This window comes from Enoplosus armatus, chromosome 8 (genome assembly GCF_043641665.1).
Source record: "Enoplosus armatus isolate fEnoArm2 chromosome 8, fEnoArm2.hap1, whole genome shotgun sequence".
Taxonomy (NCBI): domain Eukaryota; kingdom Metazoa; phylum Chordata; class Actinopteri; order Centrarchiformes; family Enoplosidae; genus Enoplosus; species Enoplosus armatus.
In genome coordinates this window covers 7,458,281-7,476,202 of record NC_092187.1, presented here as the reverse complement: position 1 = coordinate 7,476,202, position 17,922 = coordinate 7,458,281, and the positions used below count along the sequence as shown (strand labels likewise).

Here is a 17,922-nt window from a genome sequence, read left to right as displayed (position 1 = left end):
TCTAAGTTGTTCTGGCAGAGACACACTTAACTAGATCTGAGGCTTACGTAAGAGCTGGATCATAAATATGGACGGCTTATGAAACACAAGACAGGACACAAACACTGACGCACACGTACACAAAACCACACAAACTCACACCCCTACACATACCAGAGGACAAGTGTTCACATAAGAATATAAATCAACACACACACACACAAATGTGTAGGCCAGTCCAGCCAAGAATCTGCCTGGGATGACTGGACAAACAAGAACACACTGCCAACACACACATGATTTTCAGTTTCAACAAACACACACACACACACAAAGAAATGCATACAAGACATGTTGACCGCATGGCACCTGGCAAACCACAGTCTGTTTCCCACATTATGAGAATGTGCGCGCGCACACACACACACACACACACACACATAATGAAGCATGGAGGCTGGTGATGAGCTCACAGTGAGTTGAAAAACAACTTACATAAAACACCCCTTCAGTCCATCTATGTGATAAACTTCTTGACGTGGCTGCTAATGACACCAGCCTGTCTCAGTAGTTAGTGAGAGAGAGTGTGTGTGTGTGTGTGTGTGTGTGTGTGTGTGTGTGTGTGTGTGTGTGTGTGTGTGTGTGTGTGTGTGTGATATGCTTATGTGTCTCAGAGTAGTGTTTGAAAAGAGTTCATCTACAATCACCGGATGGGTTACCATGACATTTTACAGACATTCATGGTCCTCAGACAATGAAGCCTACTGGTTTTGGTAATTCCCGACTTTTCGTCAAGCACCATCAGCAAGGTCACATTTGTGGTTTTGAGTGAAATGCCTCGACAACTATTGGACAGTAGATTGACTACTGAGTATTCATGGGTCGGAACGTCAACATGTTGACAGGCGTTGCGGCAAATGTCGCAGCATGATGCACCTTCATCTGTACAAGTTCCATTTAATTAAGTATTTATTCATTTATTTAGTGACAGTAAAATACCAGTCATTGCTTCCTGTTTGTCTGTCTGTATTGTAATTAGCTGGATATCTTATATCGTATCAGTTTTCAAAGACATTTGTAGGAAAATAAAGCCATGGACTAAGAAACAAGGGATTTGTTTTTGGCGCAGACTGATAAATCATTTATCACTCATGTGCTGTGTTTTACGTCAATGATCTGATTTGTCAGTCAGACAGATGTAATTAGGCCTTGTAATGACAGAAGCATGCCGAATGTCTCAAGGTCTTCCTGCCCTGTGAGGTATGATTCTGTTTTATAACCGAATGTCAGCAGGAAGGGAGATTATGTAACACAACGACCCAATGAGCGTGCTGAAACATGTACCTGGACAAGAAGAGATGAGGAGAAATAACACGTAATGTGACAAGAGGAGAGGAGTGAGAAGGTAGAAGTTAGGAGAGGAAGCGGCAGATGAATAGAGAGACATGAAGGAAAAGAAAAGTAGAGGAGGAGGGAGTTTAAATTCAGGAAAGTACAGCCAGGTCATGGAAGAGGAGGAGGAAAAAGTAGGAGAATTAATTTCATTTGAAATGTATTTGTATGGCATCATATCATACAAAAGCAGTTCAGAGAGCTTTACATAAAAAACAAAATAAAACAGCAAAAATGTGCAAATAAAACAGAGACATCCATGCATACACACACATAAAAATACATATCCATACACACATACCAACAAATATACTGCACAGCTATGGTGTGTGCTTTTAAGAAAATGCTCTAGTGAAACACGTTGCCACGGTCTAATTTGAACCATCTAGCTAGCTAATTATTATTATGTTGGCTAATAGTCAGAGTGAGTTGTTGATGTGCTCGCCCTCCTGCCTGTCGCCACCTTTTCCCTCCTCCTCTGCTCCTAGCTGGACTGTTACAGTGCGCCACCTTCGTCTCCTCTTCCTCACAGCAGTAGGCTTTATTTTGTTGCAAGCCTCCATCCCCTCACAGACAACGTATTCTACTGTACCCACAGCAAAAAAACGTCTTCTTCCACTCCAATGATTTGCTGAAGTTAAAAGATGTTGATGGCAAACTATCTCCTTAGCAGAGTTCACATTTCTTGATTCTGTTCCTTTTAAAGATCATCAGTCCAGCTGATAACCTTAATAATACGATCATTAGTAAATGATTGCCTCATCAGGACCTCTGATTTCAAACCTGGCCTTTAGCCTCAGTCTCGTTTTGCAACAAAAGCTGCCCTCTCACTGGCATTTCAAAAGTCAGATGTTACACAATTCCCATTTAAGTTTTTCAAAACATGTTGAATAACTGCGACAGAATAGATGTATTTATGGTTAGTAGAAAAAGGGCACAAAATTGATTCATTTTGCTTCCTGGAAACATCAAGCTGAGACTCTTAGCACGGCATTTGGATGAAATGATTCGATGAATCATATTGGTGCTGTGTTACAATGAATTCTGTATCCCTCAGTTTCCTGTCTACTTCCTGGAATCCCCCGTCTGTGTTAGATAACCGGACAGTTTGTACTCTGTGTGTGTGTGTGCATGTGTGTGTGTGTGTGTGTGCGTGTGCGTGCGTGCTCGAGTGAAATGTGTGGAACGTGGAGTTGTGGTAAATATTTGCCGTCATCAGGACCTCGTAGTTCCTGTGTGATTGTATGGGAGTGCCTTGTCTGAATTCATGATTTATGGATGAAAATAAATCTCATGCAGCTATTGGATATCTGTTTCTCTCCAGAGTTTCCTTGAGAATCTGATTATTTAACACCAGCGTTTGTCAAGAAGCAGGTCGTTACTCAAAAACTAATTTCTCTCTCTTCTCACTCTTTCTTGTTGGGATTTCACACGAAGACTTCTATTGTGTCTGCAGTTTCTAAAATGTTTTACAAACTTTAAGTGATATTTCACCAAAAACAACAACACTAGACTTGAAGTAGCTGATCAGCTAATCAGCATATTCAAAACACTATGAATTGTATGGCTAAATAAAAATACATATACAACCCTATCTAGCTCACAAGCAGGCACATGCATTACTAGCCTCCTGCTTTTCCTTAGGTTAGACCCTAGCTCACTGATTGGCTGGCCTGATTAGCCTGTAAACTTTCAGACACAGACACACACACACACACAAACACACGGCGCCCTGGAAGTATTTCTGATTCTGGGGATGGTTGCAGAGTTGCGTTCATCAGCGCAGTGTGAGGAGTTACATAAACACCTAACATATACAGTATGTAGATTGGTTACATAACCTTGTGATTACAGAAGACACTGCAACCCCTCTCTGAGACACACACACACACGAACCATGAGGCCGATGGCCTCACATTCTTTGAATTTTGAATGGTGCTACTGCTCTTGCTGATACTGCTTGTCAATCTTTACATTAAAGTAACCATTAGCTGATAAGGAGTACCGTTGAAGTACTGTATATAAATATACGACAGGCTTTTTGACGCGCTGCCAGACGTTGGCAGGCTAGCGACAGTCACTCTCGGACAGTCTGACCACTTCACTGTGTGTGCGTGCGTGCGTGTCCCTGTCTTGAAAAGTGCAGCTGCAGGCCACCGTAAGCTACACCGTGTCATCTTTGAAGTGTTTCTTTGTGAGTGTCTTTTTTTCTTTGCAAGTAGGCGGGCGTGGAGAGAAAAAATAAAAGTGGGAGAATACCTGATCCTGCGTTTGATTTCGAATTTTGAAATTGAAAGCTTATTTCATTTTTTTTCTTCTGATTTAGAATCAAAATCATGACACCCCTACTTGCGCTACATATTGGACTTCTAAAATACTTATGAAGGTGTATCATTCTGCGACATTTGAGCAAAACTGAACTGAACAGCTGCATCGCCCATCAACATGTTGATGTTCCGACCCATGAGTACTCAGTAGTCATTACTACATTATTACATGAGTACTCAGTACTCAATGAAGTTCCCTACTTCCTACGCCCGTACTTCCGGCGCCCTTTCTTGGATATCCTCAAACTCGCCCTTCATTTTGATCTCAACTACACACCTGTAAAGTTTACTGGCTGCATCTTGCACGGCTGTGACACTATCGGGTGGACAAAATCTGACGGACAATGAAAGAGTTTCACATTGTTTATTTTAGTTGTAACCTACCAGAACAACATGGCACTCCCAGCAAAAAATAAGAAATTCTCCAACTTGCTCAAACGCATCATTCTCATTCACATAAGATAAACTGATTTGATTAACTGATATCTAGAATCAAGTCTTTCATAGATAAATAAAATATTTATTCATGTAATTGATGATCAGCATCAAATGTGATGACCAAACTATTCACCTGATTATTTGGGAATCTTTTTCTAAGTTCTTCAGAAATCCAACAGAATGACAGACAAACAAGCTAACAAGGTAAAACACATGTATATACACTTTGTTGGACACAAAGACAAGGTTGACAAATGTCCCCGCAAACTGAGATGTACTGGAAAAACACAAACGTCAGAAAACAGGAAGCCTGATTTCATCTGACAGCAACCAGCCACATCCGATTCAACGAAGTGTTTGCGTTTGTGTTAAAAATGTCAGAAGGCAGTCAAAATGTCAACATGACAAAAATGGAGGTGGGTCACGGATGACTGTGAAGGTGTTAACGAGGTCAGTAGGTTGTGTTAAGAGTCGAGGTCAACACGCAACACACAAAACGTCTCTTAGTCTCTATTTTACTTCCACCCGGAGGCGCCTCAAGAGGCTGCGGCGCACAATAAGACGACCTGCTTTATTAACAATCCCGTTTGCTTCCACACCCAGACCCACACCCACACACACACACACACACACACACACACACACACACACAGTCACTTAGCCAGAAAGTTGCTCTTTAACAGACAGACAGGCCACCGACTCAGAGGCTGGTTGGACGAGGGGGGACGCTTATGTAACTGCTGCCTCTGACTGTTACACAACCAGCATGTTCACAAGAACCTCATGTCCTGTACGCGCAGACACACACACACACAAAGCTGCACCGTGTCACAGACACGCAGAACACACACTCGCAAGAGCTGGTAGACCCAGACGAACACAGTGACATTTAAAGAACATCTCTTCTTCTAGACACACAGACGTTCAAATATACACACAGTGGCACACATATGCCGCCGTGTGTGTGTACATTACATTTATTGAGCTGATGCTTTCATCCAACGTGGATACAATCCAAAAATTACAAGAATCATGCAGGCATGTGTATGCGTGAGTGTTTGTGTTTGTGCACTGTCAATGTCGCTCCTGCTGTTTAGCAGAATTCACGCTGTACTCTTACGGACAAGAAAAATGTTAGAGATGATTTGAGGCGGACAGATTGCACAGAGTGACGCAGATAAATTAACTGATAAATAAGAAGACAAACACAAAACCAATCGGAACAAGACAGACTGATGATGTAAACTCTGAAACATACTTCTATCACACCTAACAGTGTGATAGAAGTATGCATTTAGCAATAGAATAAATGTCACTTTTTCACTCATTGCCGACCGATGGATTTAATTTTCGAATATTATTCTTGTTAAAAGGGGACCCATTATGCTCATTTCCAGCTTATACTGGCCCTTCATGCAGCCCCTCAATTCACCCTCTGTCTGAAACAAACGTTTTAGAAGGAAAATATCACAAAGATCAAATGTAGAAACTGAGACACAAACTGCAGATTTAAAACAAAAAGCCAAAACCAAACAGAAAAACAGTTGTGGTTTCCTTCCCAAGACAAACCAAGATTTAACTGGGTTACATAACCTGCATTGAGAAAGACTATATATACTATATAGAGCGTTCTACCTCGCCTCACCCGTGTGTATATATATATATACACACACATATATATATACACACTGTGTATATACACACACACACACACACACACACACACACACACACACACACACACACACACACACACACACACACACACACACACACACACACACACACACACACACACACACACACACACACACACACACACACACACACACACACACACAGACAGACAGACAGACAGACAGACTCTCTTATATAACAGACTGCCCTGAATGAGTTATTAAGACTGCTTTATTAGAGCACGGCAGGTGAGTTATGAAACCCTCCCACTGGCTGCATGTGTGTGCGTGTGTGCATGTGTGCGTGTGTGTCGGAGCTGCGATGAGGCGGTGACAGAGAGGAGAGAGCAGCAGAGGGGAGAGGCGAGGCAGAACGCTCTGTTTGTAGGCCAGTGTGTCACTGCTGCTGAGGAGGAGGAGGAAGAGGAGGGCAGAAGAAGAGAAGTGAGAGAGGACAGACACACACACACACATCTGGATTCTGCTGGTCACTGTGCTGGTCAAAAATGTCATACATCATACTATACACCATATAGATATATAGATATTCATTTATCTCGACTACTTGCACGTAGGAACGTTTTGGCAGCGCACCAGTTGTTGTCTATCAGCTGTAGCATGCTAGTCAGCCGAGACATTTATGGGAGCATTACAGTTTCCCGATTAGTTAGAGAGAAAATGGTCAAAGTGCTTGAGCCCCGCTACAATGTGCCTTGCCGTGCATGTTAGTCAGTCCGTTGTGTCTGCCCTATATAAACCAGCACAAGCTGCGGTTGTTCAGGAATTATCAACAGGTCAGTCTTATGATGGAGCATTGCTGAAATTTGTGTTATGTTATTATTTTTTAATTGACAATATGTTCTTTGTTTTCCCAGCTGTAGCCTACCTAAAACATACCGAATCATGACCCAAAACCGAGGTACATGTGAACCCTGAATTTTGCATACCATTACACCCCTAGCATTGGATGCCTAAAAAAAGAATGCCTTGTTGCATTTGATGAGTTAAAATTACACATTTTATTTTAACTTACGAGGGTAGTTGGACTGGCTGGATAGTAACGTTAGCCTCAACACCAAACTCACAAACACAGTGATGTCTTGAGTTAGTTAGTTAACACAGCACGTTAGGTCTCTCTGAGTTATTCATATACCTTTGTTTGACTAGTTTCACGCCGCGCCACCCACCACTACAAGTAAATTCTCCACCTTTGGGAAACACTGGCATGTATATAATGTGTCTGTATGAAGTTTTTGTAAATTACACTTAGCCTTCAGGCTGGAACACGCTTCTCCAGATTGCATGCACGGGGGTTTACGCTCACGTCCACACAACACATCAAGCGGGATTTATGCTTGACGCAGTGTCCCTCACACAAGGGTCAGTGCTCCATAAATGAGACCAGCGTAGGAGAGGGATACATACACAGAGAATCATACACATACACAGAGAATCTGCACTTATGGGTAATAAGTCTATAATCTATTGACTGAAAAGCATGAGGAGTGAGAGCCAAACAGAAAGAGAAGAAAGAGAAGAAAAAGAAGGGGTGGGTAGGGGGGAACAGTGTGCAGCGGCGAGATGAAAAAAAAAAAAAAAGAACACAGACAACTTAACAGGAGGAAATTGACATTGAAGGAGAACAAACAAAGTGACTATATGATCTGACAGGAGGAAACAAAGACACTAAAAAGTCCTGGTTTTTAAAAAAGACGACATTAGGGAAGTGGGAATGAGAGCCATGTGGCCGGCTTGACGAAGCCTACATCCTTTGCACTGTGACGTTATGAAAGCAGCCATGGCCCGAACCCCGACACTGGTCTGAACTGGACAGGTTGTTCCTGCCCTGCGTGCCAAGACCAATTACAACTGAACAGAGTGTGCCGTGCAGCACAAGGAAAAAAAAGAATCAGTAAACAAGCTCTTTCCTGCTTTATTGTACAACAGAGGTGTTGCCGCTGTTAAACTCTCTCACTTTTTTTCACAATAAGCAATTTGTCACTGATAGACAGATTCTACTCACAGGAAGATGTGCAAACACACACACACACAGATCCTACACAATGGATTTGAGGGAGAACAGTGTGTTCTTTCAGCCTTTATCACTATTCGACATGCCATGTTTGCAGCGATGACAAGGCATTTAGTGTCTCTTTTCACAGCGAGCCAAACACCCAGAGCAATCCCAAGAATTACAAGCATGTAGACATTAGTTATTTCTCCATCAAGGATCCCTGTGAATGCTATTCTAAATAAATGCAAACACAGCGAGAGGCAGGCGCAGCGGAAACACAGTGCAGCCTGAGCAAAATAAAAACAAATGATATGTTTTACAGGACAGAAAGTCAAAATCCTTTACTGATCAGCTCAGAGATCCTGAATAATGCCTGATGACCTTCTCTGACACATTTGTTTGAAAACACCTTGGATTCGAAATTAAACATTAAGTGTTGGCTTTCATTTGAGTGTTCACATCTATATTGAGTGAGAAATGCAGGACATTTAGGACAATGCTGCAAGGAAAACCATACTAAATATACAGACATGGTAACATAGTTTTTCCCTTAAATACATGGTGTCAACAAGTACGATTGGCTGTTAAGTGGCCACAGGACGCGAGTCACACAAATGCAACCAGGCAAACAAGTAGCTAGCCAGACAGGCTAAACCGACCTGTTGCAAGCCTGCTCAATTGCAGTGTGGCCAGGTTATCCAAGCGAGAACTGTGGCTGGCCGCAGAACGCGATGAGAAACTTGAGCAAAATCTCAGCAGCTAGCTAAGGACCAACTGTGGGCTAGCCACTGCACACGACTGGAACATCTAGCAATAGGAAGGATTCATTAACACGACAGACTGTTTAAGACAGTCAGTGTAGCTGGTGAGCGAGCCAGCACAAAGACAAGGATGCTCGAAAACCTCCAGATAGGGAAGGAGGAGGTAGGATAGGCCATCACCCACAGCCTTAGAGGGCAACAAGTTGCACTCTGACCATAAAGTCACAGGCAGGATGGCAAACACCAAACACAGGCAGGTAGCCTACGAGTCAGGGGACACATCCACTTTGTTTACTGCCACTGGCAGGCAGGCAGGAAGGAAACAGAACTCTTGGACTTCCTGAGTGTCCTGCCTTTGCTGAGTGAGTGAAGAAATTAAGCACACATGCTTATAAAAACAACCTTCATAGATTTTACTTTCATTCATCCAGACTGCGGCGGCGCTCTGTCCCTGCCTGCCGCCTCACACGTTTACTCCCCCAACCCACCAGTCTGATGAACCATATGGTTTCCTGCCTCACACTTCCAGCATGGCCCAATCCTACCCGGATCCACCAATCACGTACCAGCAGTGGTTTAGGTAACTGTAGAAACAGCCAATGGGAGGGCGGGCCATAGACAACAACACAAAGGAGAGGCAGCCGGGCAGGCGTGGGAGAGAAGCCGAAAAATGGAGGGAGGACTGACCAAAAAGGGGAGAAAATGGGACAAATCGAACAGAGGGAGCGGGAATAGATGAGTGTGATTGAGAGGAGAGAAAATATGACGAGAATAAAAGTGCAGAGAGAGAAAACAGATAGACAGCGAGTCCATGCTTCAGTAGGTATGGATCTAGTGTTACACAACAATGTTAAGTAACTTAAGAAGCGCCAAATCAACAACTGCTGCACATTCTAGACACTTCTGAGATGGTTTTCTGCTCATTACGTCTGTTTAAGTCCTCTTTCCCTCCCATTCATCTCCTTTCTGGCATTCAGTTATGCTGCTTTTCCCCCCCCAAACAGGATGCTACTGAGAAGCATGTCTTCAGCCGAGGAGCAGTGTTCATTATTTCATAAGATGAACTACTGACTCTAACTAGTGTCTCTGCTTTCTGCAGCGTTTCTTTCTCTTCTCAAAACATCGGCCCATCTCGAACCTTTGTGAACCCCTTTGTATTTTCACTCTTTGCTACTTCCTAATTTTCCCCCATTGCTCTATTTCTCCCAAACTTCCTACCCCTTTCCTCCAGGTCAGGGTGATGATGTCACCTACCTGTGAATGACTCTGTTTCGTCCAGGAGCAGCATGGTTACCAAGAAAAAAAAAAAGAGATGTGCTGCTCGTCTCTGCTTTCCTTTTTCCTCTCCTCTCTTATCTCTTGCTCTTGAACTCCCTGTCAAACTCTCAAAACCGCTTCTTCTTTCAGGAAAAAAACTTTAAAAAAGAAGTACACAGGAGGTGTATTTGTCCCTCTCTTTGCCTTGTATTACACTAGGCTGGTCTTTAATATACTGCCTCAGTAACTGACTGACTACTGGCCAGCTGCTCGGTGTGCTCCTCCCTAGTCAATAGCAATGTGAATGTGAGGTGGAGGCAGGCAGGAGGGCTGGCAGCTGAAAAACTTACATAAGCCTTCATGCTGGAGCTGGGGCCCTGCTAAGGGGGGACTCGTACGGCTGATCATCCCTTACCCCCCCCCCCCACACCTTAAAAAAAATACACGCCTCCATAACACACTCAGGATACAGAGCATGTAGGCCTACGGAAGCAGGCGCCCACACATTCATGCTGCCTGTTTACATGTTTGTTGGTCAGTGAAAAAAGTGATTCTGGAAAGATGCTCTTCTTAAAAACACCTCAACAATGTTCGTCTTTGGTTTGTCTAAGGATCGTTTAAACTGAAAACTGCTAGAAAAAAGAACAGGACACAGAAATGTATGTAGGTAAAAGTACACACACACACAACCACATTTTATGTACTAATATGTGACTGATGCTCATAAAAAAACAGATTTCACACAAGCACACAAATCCATGGATGTTACAAACACTTCTGTAGGAAACAGTTATGGATGCTTTGTAAAGAAACAGGACTTCACAAACACACACGCACACACATTGTGCATGCACATTTCTATTCCATCTATTCATGTTTACCTTGTAAAACACAAGAATTATGTGTTGCTATGTCAAAATACTTCTCGGACATGAATGCTTGTATACGACATTGCCGGAGCCCTGTTGACCCAGACAGACAGCTTGCGCAAGTGTGTGTGTGTGTGTGTGTGTGTGTGTGAATGTGCGTGTAGCAGAATGAAGGGCACAGAGGAGGAATGTGGCCGCAGAAATCTGTGACAAGGTCCCTGAAACACCTACACACTGACTCCTAAAACCTCTAAGTCTCACTTACATGATCCACGATCCATACAGAATCCTTCTATATGAAACAAAGTACAAGACTTTGATGTTACAACTCAGGGAACTGTAATTATAATCAACAGTACAATAACTGAAACCTGATTTTCAAAAACCTCCAAAACCATATCCACAGGTGCATTAGGACTACTTTAGCACCAGACTACACTCACAAAATCTATGTTTTAAAGAAGTATTTCTACAATCCTTGATTGTAAAAGTCCCACAAAAAGACTTGTGTTTCATGTGTGTTTTTCAACATGAATGCTGTAGCAGAACAACAGCACACTGGCAATTATACGTCCATTTAAAGAGAGTACAATGTGTCCAGAGGCAGATTTGTCTGATTTCTCAAAAAATGATTTTGATTGAAAGAAAGGAGATCAAACTAAATTCAGGCTTCTTCTACAACAGCAACTTCCGTTTTTAGGCCAGTTTCTGTTTGTAAAGGCCACAAATTACCCACAAAAATTAAGTTTTATCCAAATAAATTGACAATAAAATCCTAAATGAAACGAGATAACATTTTTTTTTGGGGGGGGGGGGGCAAGGTCAACTCCTGCATCTATTTCATAACATGCCTTATGAAACTCTGAGCTCTGCTCTGCAAAGACTTGGCCCTGCACCACATCTAGGTCAGAATGATAGAACCCCCCCCCCCCCCCCCCCCCCCCCCCCCCCTTTACCGGCATACTGATAAACAGACATACAGCAGACGAGATATTAGGACAAACAGAGAGATGAGAAGAAACAGAAACAGAAACAAGAGGTGTGCAGGGGGGAAAAAAAACCCTGTCAACAATCAGTCAGTCAAACAAACCCGTCAGCTACTCACCCATGTCATGTGGTTGAAAGTTTGTATGTGTCCTATTCTGCTGAGAGATCCATGCCTCCTCTACACTTTGTCTTTGAAACTTACTCCAGATGCTGTGTGTGTTCCTCCTTCATACTGCTAACACACCACCTCCGTGTCCCGTCTCAACCGAGCATGTCAAAGTGTGTGTGAATGAGCGCGTGTGGAACATAAACGCTCTCAACGTCTAGCTGTAGCCTCGTCTCGCAGCTTTACCGATGCTCCAGTGAGGAACAAGGGGACAGAAGGCCATTGGGACAATTACAAAACAATAAGTCGCTTGAAAGCTGGCCGCGCCTGTCGTGTGTAGGAAACCCCCCCCGACATGCGCTGCTTTTCCTGTCTTCCTCCTCCTCCTCCTCCCTCTCTCTCTCTCCCCTCCCCCAGCCAACTGACACAGAAGCGAGCGTGATGTCAGCAGGCCACGCCCACACCGGAGAGGCTGCCTTAGGTAACAGGGTAACAGGGGCAATGGGTTTCAACCAGGAAGAGCTGGACAGATGGGGAGGGAGAGGGGAAAGAGGAGGAAGAGGAGGGGTGCACGGGGTGTGAAATGATAATCCTGAGTTTTGTTGTTTACTGCAACTTCTGCTCGTGTTGATTTGTGGCCATTGCACTGAGATCTTGTGAAGATCATGACTTTTTTCAACGATAACTGGCTAATTGAAAGCATTCGAGACTGTCTGAAATATGAGAGTATAAAGATAAAACTGTGAGGGTGTGAAGAGGGAGAAAATAGAACGTGTGTGACTGAAAGAGAAGAAAATTTTGACCAGCCAAAATCATCATTATTTTACTCAATTTTGTTATCAAAGATATGAATCCCAATATTGATCATTAGTCTGGACGGGCTGAGGCATAGAATAACCATAACACGTCTTGGCCATTTTAAACTAAAGATGAAGGAAAAACAGTTCTACAGCAAAAGTTAATTCTATTGTATCTATGTGACGGACTGTAAATGCCTTATATATTGTCAAATGTTTCTGTTATTTTGGCTCCACAGGACAGTGTTGCACTTTGTAAAAACCAATAAACCACCACAATTGCCACAGGCTTTTTTTTTTTCAGCAACACGTAAATGTGAAAACAATGCTGAGCATGACGAAAGGGATTAAGGAGAATTATGGAGCATATATCCAAGAAAAATTAAAACTGAAGTTGACCATGGTGGGGAAAAGTAGGAGGAGATAAAAATATGAAGGAAAAGAGGCAGAGAAAAACCCGGAAGGGAAGTGAGAAACACACGAAAGATGAGAGGAAGACATAGAAAAGAGGAGTGATGGTTTCTCAGAGAACAAGAAAGGAAGGAAGAAAAAGATTGATAAAAGACAACAAGGGGAGGGGGCTGTCAATCCTGTGAACCCCATGACCCTTTTAAACCCATGTTGGTGGTGTAGGATTATACTTCACAGACTACTACACACACACACACATAGGGTGGAAGGTGAGAGCCCAGTCTCACATGGCCACACACACTGATCCACACTCCTACTGAGCCCGGGGGAGGGGCAGAGGAGTGAAAAATAGTGCAGTGGGGGAGGAGATAGGAGGAGGAGGAGGAGGCTGTGTGAAGCAGAGGACTGCCTGGCAACTATGAATACGCTCACACACACACACATTCACCTTTGCCACACTACCACAGTTCTAGTGTCCACGCCTCCTCCTGTGAGGAAGGAACGCTGCATTTCACTGTTTACATAACCTGGATTGACCAATAGAGGGAAAGAGAGGAACACAGAGGGAGAGAGAGAGATGTCATTTAGAGTCTGTCATGACCCCTCCTCCATGACTCCTGCCTGTGTGTGTGTGTGTGTGTGTGTGTGTGTTTTGTCTGTCTGCTCGTTCACCTCTCCTCATGCCTCCCTCTCTCTCTCTCCTTGCACACCTGCCTGCTATCGAGCCATCATTGTCTGTTAATGTGCCACGCTTCAGCCAAGAAACACCTTCATTCCTGCCACGTCAGCTAGTTAGTTTATCTGCCAGAATGTTATCTAAACGCTGTTCTTCCTGTCTCCAGGATTACCTGCCCGCCCGCCCGCCCGCCTTCAGAATTAGAATCAGAATCAGATTTACTTTATTGATCCCCGGGGGGGAAATTGTACATACTCTCTCACAGAGATGATTAGAAAACTCTGTCACAGGAGGAAGGATAAGGCAGCCAGGTGCACTCATATTGTTTGCAGACAAAGGATGTCGAGGCAGCTTCCACTATTTTCTGTCATTGATCTGTCCATAAAACTGGAGTGTAATTCTGTGGTCTTCTGTCTTTTATGAAGGCATGAGCCCCGTATGCATACAAGAAATTGTTGTAGGCCTAATAAAACTCCTTTATTGTAACACCCACATTGACACTTCTGTAACACCCACCTTACCTGCTTGTCTGAAGTCTGCATTTGGGCTCGTGACAGAGCCAGTGTTTTGTATTTTTGTCGATCTGCTTTGCCGAGGGCTGGAAGACAAATCCAGATCCTTTACTTGAGTTATAGTAACAAAACTACATTGCAAAAACAATCTATTCAAAGTAAAAGTCCTGTACTTTATTTACCCAGGTAAAAATAAATGTATGAAAGTATATCAATATGCACGATGTCCCCTTTCAGAGTGTTATTAGATTGATGCGTTGCTGTGAAAGAACCAGTCTAATAATGTAGCTGGTTAGCTTCCTTGTTGTATGTCTATATATCTATATATTGTATCTATAACAACGTAGGGCTGGGTAAAACAATATAATATTACAACATAAACACTGACTGCAGAGAGATGAGCACTGCCTCTGTGGAAACTTCAATCTTAAATGTAAAGATGTGGATCAGTGTGGTAACAAAGTGTCTGTGGCAAGTAGATCCATCCCCTGGAACAAGCAAGCGACCTTCCGCTATTGATTAACACATCACATATGCCATTGCTTTTTTAAACAATGAAACGCATGCTGCCAGCAGGCACAATGAAACATCCAGCCATTGGCTACATGTGTGGAGGTATGAAAGTAAGGCAGTATTTGAGCTTCTGTCTCCAGCTCTCTGTTCAAAAGTCATCCTTCAATTCCATTTTATTTGGACAGCGCCAAATCATAACAGAGGTTATCTCAGGGCACTTTTCATATAGAGCAGGTCTAGACCGTACTTTTTATAATACTATTCACAGAGACCCAACAGTTCCCACCATGAGCAAGCACTGGGTGACAATTGCAAGGACGAACTTCCTTTAAACAGGCAGTGACCAGGGGATCAGATTTAAGTTTTATGTTAAGTTGTTTAACCGGCTTAATCGAAGCCCTGACATGACATGACCTGTTTTTGTTGTATTAACAAAACCAAAGTCGTTTTAGAGCAGTGACAGGACACACAGGAGCTCTGGGTCACATTCACCATTGATGTCCTTCAACCCAAGATAACAAATTCTACAAGGTTAATGATTTATCGTAGAATTATGAAGTTGAGTAAACAATAGTAGTTTAGTAGTTGTTCTGTGGTGACTACATGAAATTGTAGAGACCTTTCGTTCATGTTGGCTTAAAAAAAAAAATCAGTCCACCTGCTGATAAAGATCACGTGACACGTGAAAGAACACCGACTAAATGGACCTTGTGCTGAGATTGTTTTCCCCACTGCTGTTTCCCAGGTCAAGAATGACCCTTGAACCTCTGCATGAGTTGTATAGTGTGGATGTTGCACCTTTTTATTAAGAACACGTAAAGCCAATTGGTGCTTGTCTTGTTTTTTTTCAAATTTGTTTTTCAAATCATTATTGAAAGGGTTCCTTTTGTTTTTGTTGAAGAAGTCTATTTTGTGTTGGTGTAAAATGAAGAAATATTTAGGATTCTGCATCATTTTTAGGTCAGCAATCAAATTTAAGCACATTTGTGGCATTGACCAACTTAACCTTAACCTTATGTACAAAAAGTCAGATTTCCTTGAGTTGTATCCCTTCCATGGAAGCATGCGTTCAGATGACGCTCAGGTGGATTTGATCTACTCATGGGAGGCTTGTTCAAAAAACTCCACTTGCAGCCAGTGTTCACCTGTTCATAAATATGCCTGTGCCTCAAGTTTCCAGCAGATCATTGCTTACAAAGTAGCATTGTGATAGTGGGAAACATGGCATCAGAAGGCAGACTAAAAGTGACCACACCATCAGAAGATCAATACATCAAGCTTAGTGCCCTGAGAGATAGAAAAGCAACTTCATCACAGATACTGAATTTGCTAAATAAAGAACGCAAGACTCCAATTGGCAAAAGTGCTGTCAAATGCAGGCTGTCTTGTAGTGGTCTCAGAGGAAGAGTAGCAGTTTCTAAACCACTTCTCAGAAGGGGAAACGAGGCCAAACGCTTGGGGTGGGCTAAGAAATACCAGCATTTACTGTGGATGAGGAAAAGTCCTATTTACTGATGAGTCCAAGTTTGAGATGTATGTCAGTAACAGAAGGGTGTATGTAAGGAGATGAACAGGAGAGAGAATGATACTGCAGTGTTTCAAACCAACAGGGAATCATGGTGGTGGGAATATTCAAGTGTGGGTTTTTTTTGCCTACTCTGGAGTTGGACACCTGCACCGAATCGACTACACCCTGACCAAGGAGAAGTACCACACCATTCTTCAGAGACATGCTATACCCTCTGGTTTGCATCTTTGTGGAGAGGGATTCATACTACAGCAGGATAATGACCCCAAACACACCTCAAAGCTTTGCAAGAACTACTTGAAGACCAAGGAGCCCTGACTCTCATGGACTTTCCTCCACAGTCACCTGACCTCAAACCCATTGAACTGTTGGGGGGGGAGCACTTAAAGACCCAGATAACCAAACACTCTGTGACATCACAACATGGGTCATCAGGTTTTTGTGGAGTCCATGCCGGCTCGAGTGCATGTGGTCCTTAAAGCAACAGGGGAACATACCAAACAATTTTCTGAAATTTTTCAAACATTTAACTTTTCACTCAAATTGTTAAGCTGATATTATCATTTATAATGAAAAATGGTATTACATTTGAAACAAATGCAAAATAGAAGTATCTTGACTAGTGGTCTCAGACTTCTGGACCCCACTGTATATATTATTTTTTTTTAGTTAATCTTACTTTGCATGCAAAATGGAATTTGATTAGGGAGCTTCCTAGTTTGTATCTATTTATTGTTGTTGTACAGCACTCATATATACATACATATGTGTCAATCAAAGTGTTGTCAAGGCTGTTGCTAGGCTATGAATCGTAGGCAAGCGTTGACTGGTTTGCATGACCCCACAAACAGTTTACTTATATCACTTTCTTGTCCCATTGGTTCCTTCTGCCTGCCTGGATTATAAGGAATATCCCGCTTACCTCCTTTATGAGCCCGCCTGTGTCTCGGTTTGGAATCTGGACGGCCGTTGCCTCCTGAACTCCCCTCTGCAGTGACCTCTTGACCTGGAAGATTTGAAGAAAAAAAAAAGACAACTACAGTCAAATTGTAAAATCATAAACAGAACTTAAAACACACACCTATATGTTATGTTTTAATATTTTATTCTAAATGTACTTACCTGGGTGGAAAAAAACAAGTTTTATTATCACTTAACTTCCTCCACATACTTACATACAACATATGTCGAACTTAAGATGTTACTTTCCGGCTCTTTGTTCCTCGAAGTGGGATAACAAGCCGTGTGTGATGCAGAAAATACTCACTAGATGGAGCCAAATTGCTTTTCAACCTCATTATGGCTGACTTTCCAATTGGTGAAATTCCCTAACTTTTTTCAACATAGGTTTTTTTTTAATGGTTTTATTATATTATATATATAATTATATTATATTATATTATATTTTTATGGTTTAGGTTAATTTAGTTAGGTCCTTTTCTTCATTTGATTTTGGTCTTTTCAGTCATACACTTCTCCCTGAATCTACTTCATATGGTAGCACACTGATAAGAAGAAGATAATCTGAGCCTTCGACATTTGCAGTCCCCTAACCTAACTACTCACAAAAAAAGTTGTTAAAAAAATATCTCGTCTCATGGTGGTTATTATCCCTTATACACAATTCAAGTGAGCCGGCGATGCTAACAACGATCTGGCGATGAGTGGATGAAGAGCCA

The 17,922-nt window shown here is 42.5% G+C and overlaps 1 protein-coding gene across 1 annotated transcript in view; it reads right to left on the bottom strand.

Annotated features, from left to right (window-relative positions):
* LOC139288479 (helicase ARIP4-like) overlaps window positions 1–9,875 on the bottom strand; it is a 28,650-nt gene extending 18,775 nt beyond the window's left edge. The window contains exons 1-2 of the mRNA XM_070909781.1: window positions 9,842–9,875; window positions 48–104 (exon numbers count right to left, since the gene is read on the bottom strand). Of these exons, the coding sequence (XP_070765882.1) occupies window positions 48–104; window positions 9,842–9,875 (91 nt within the window). The remainder of the gene's footprint in view (window positions 1–47; window positions 105–9,841) is intronic.
* Between the last annotated feature and the right edge of the window lie 8,047 nt (window positions 9,876–17,922).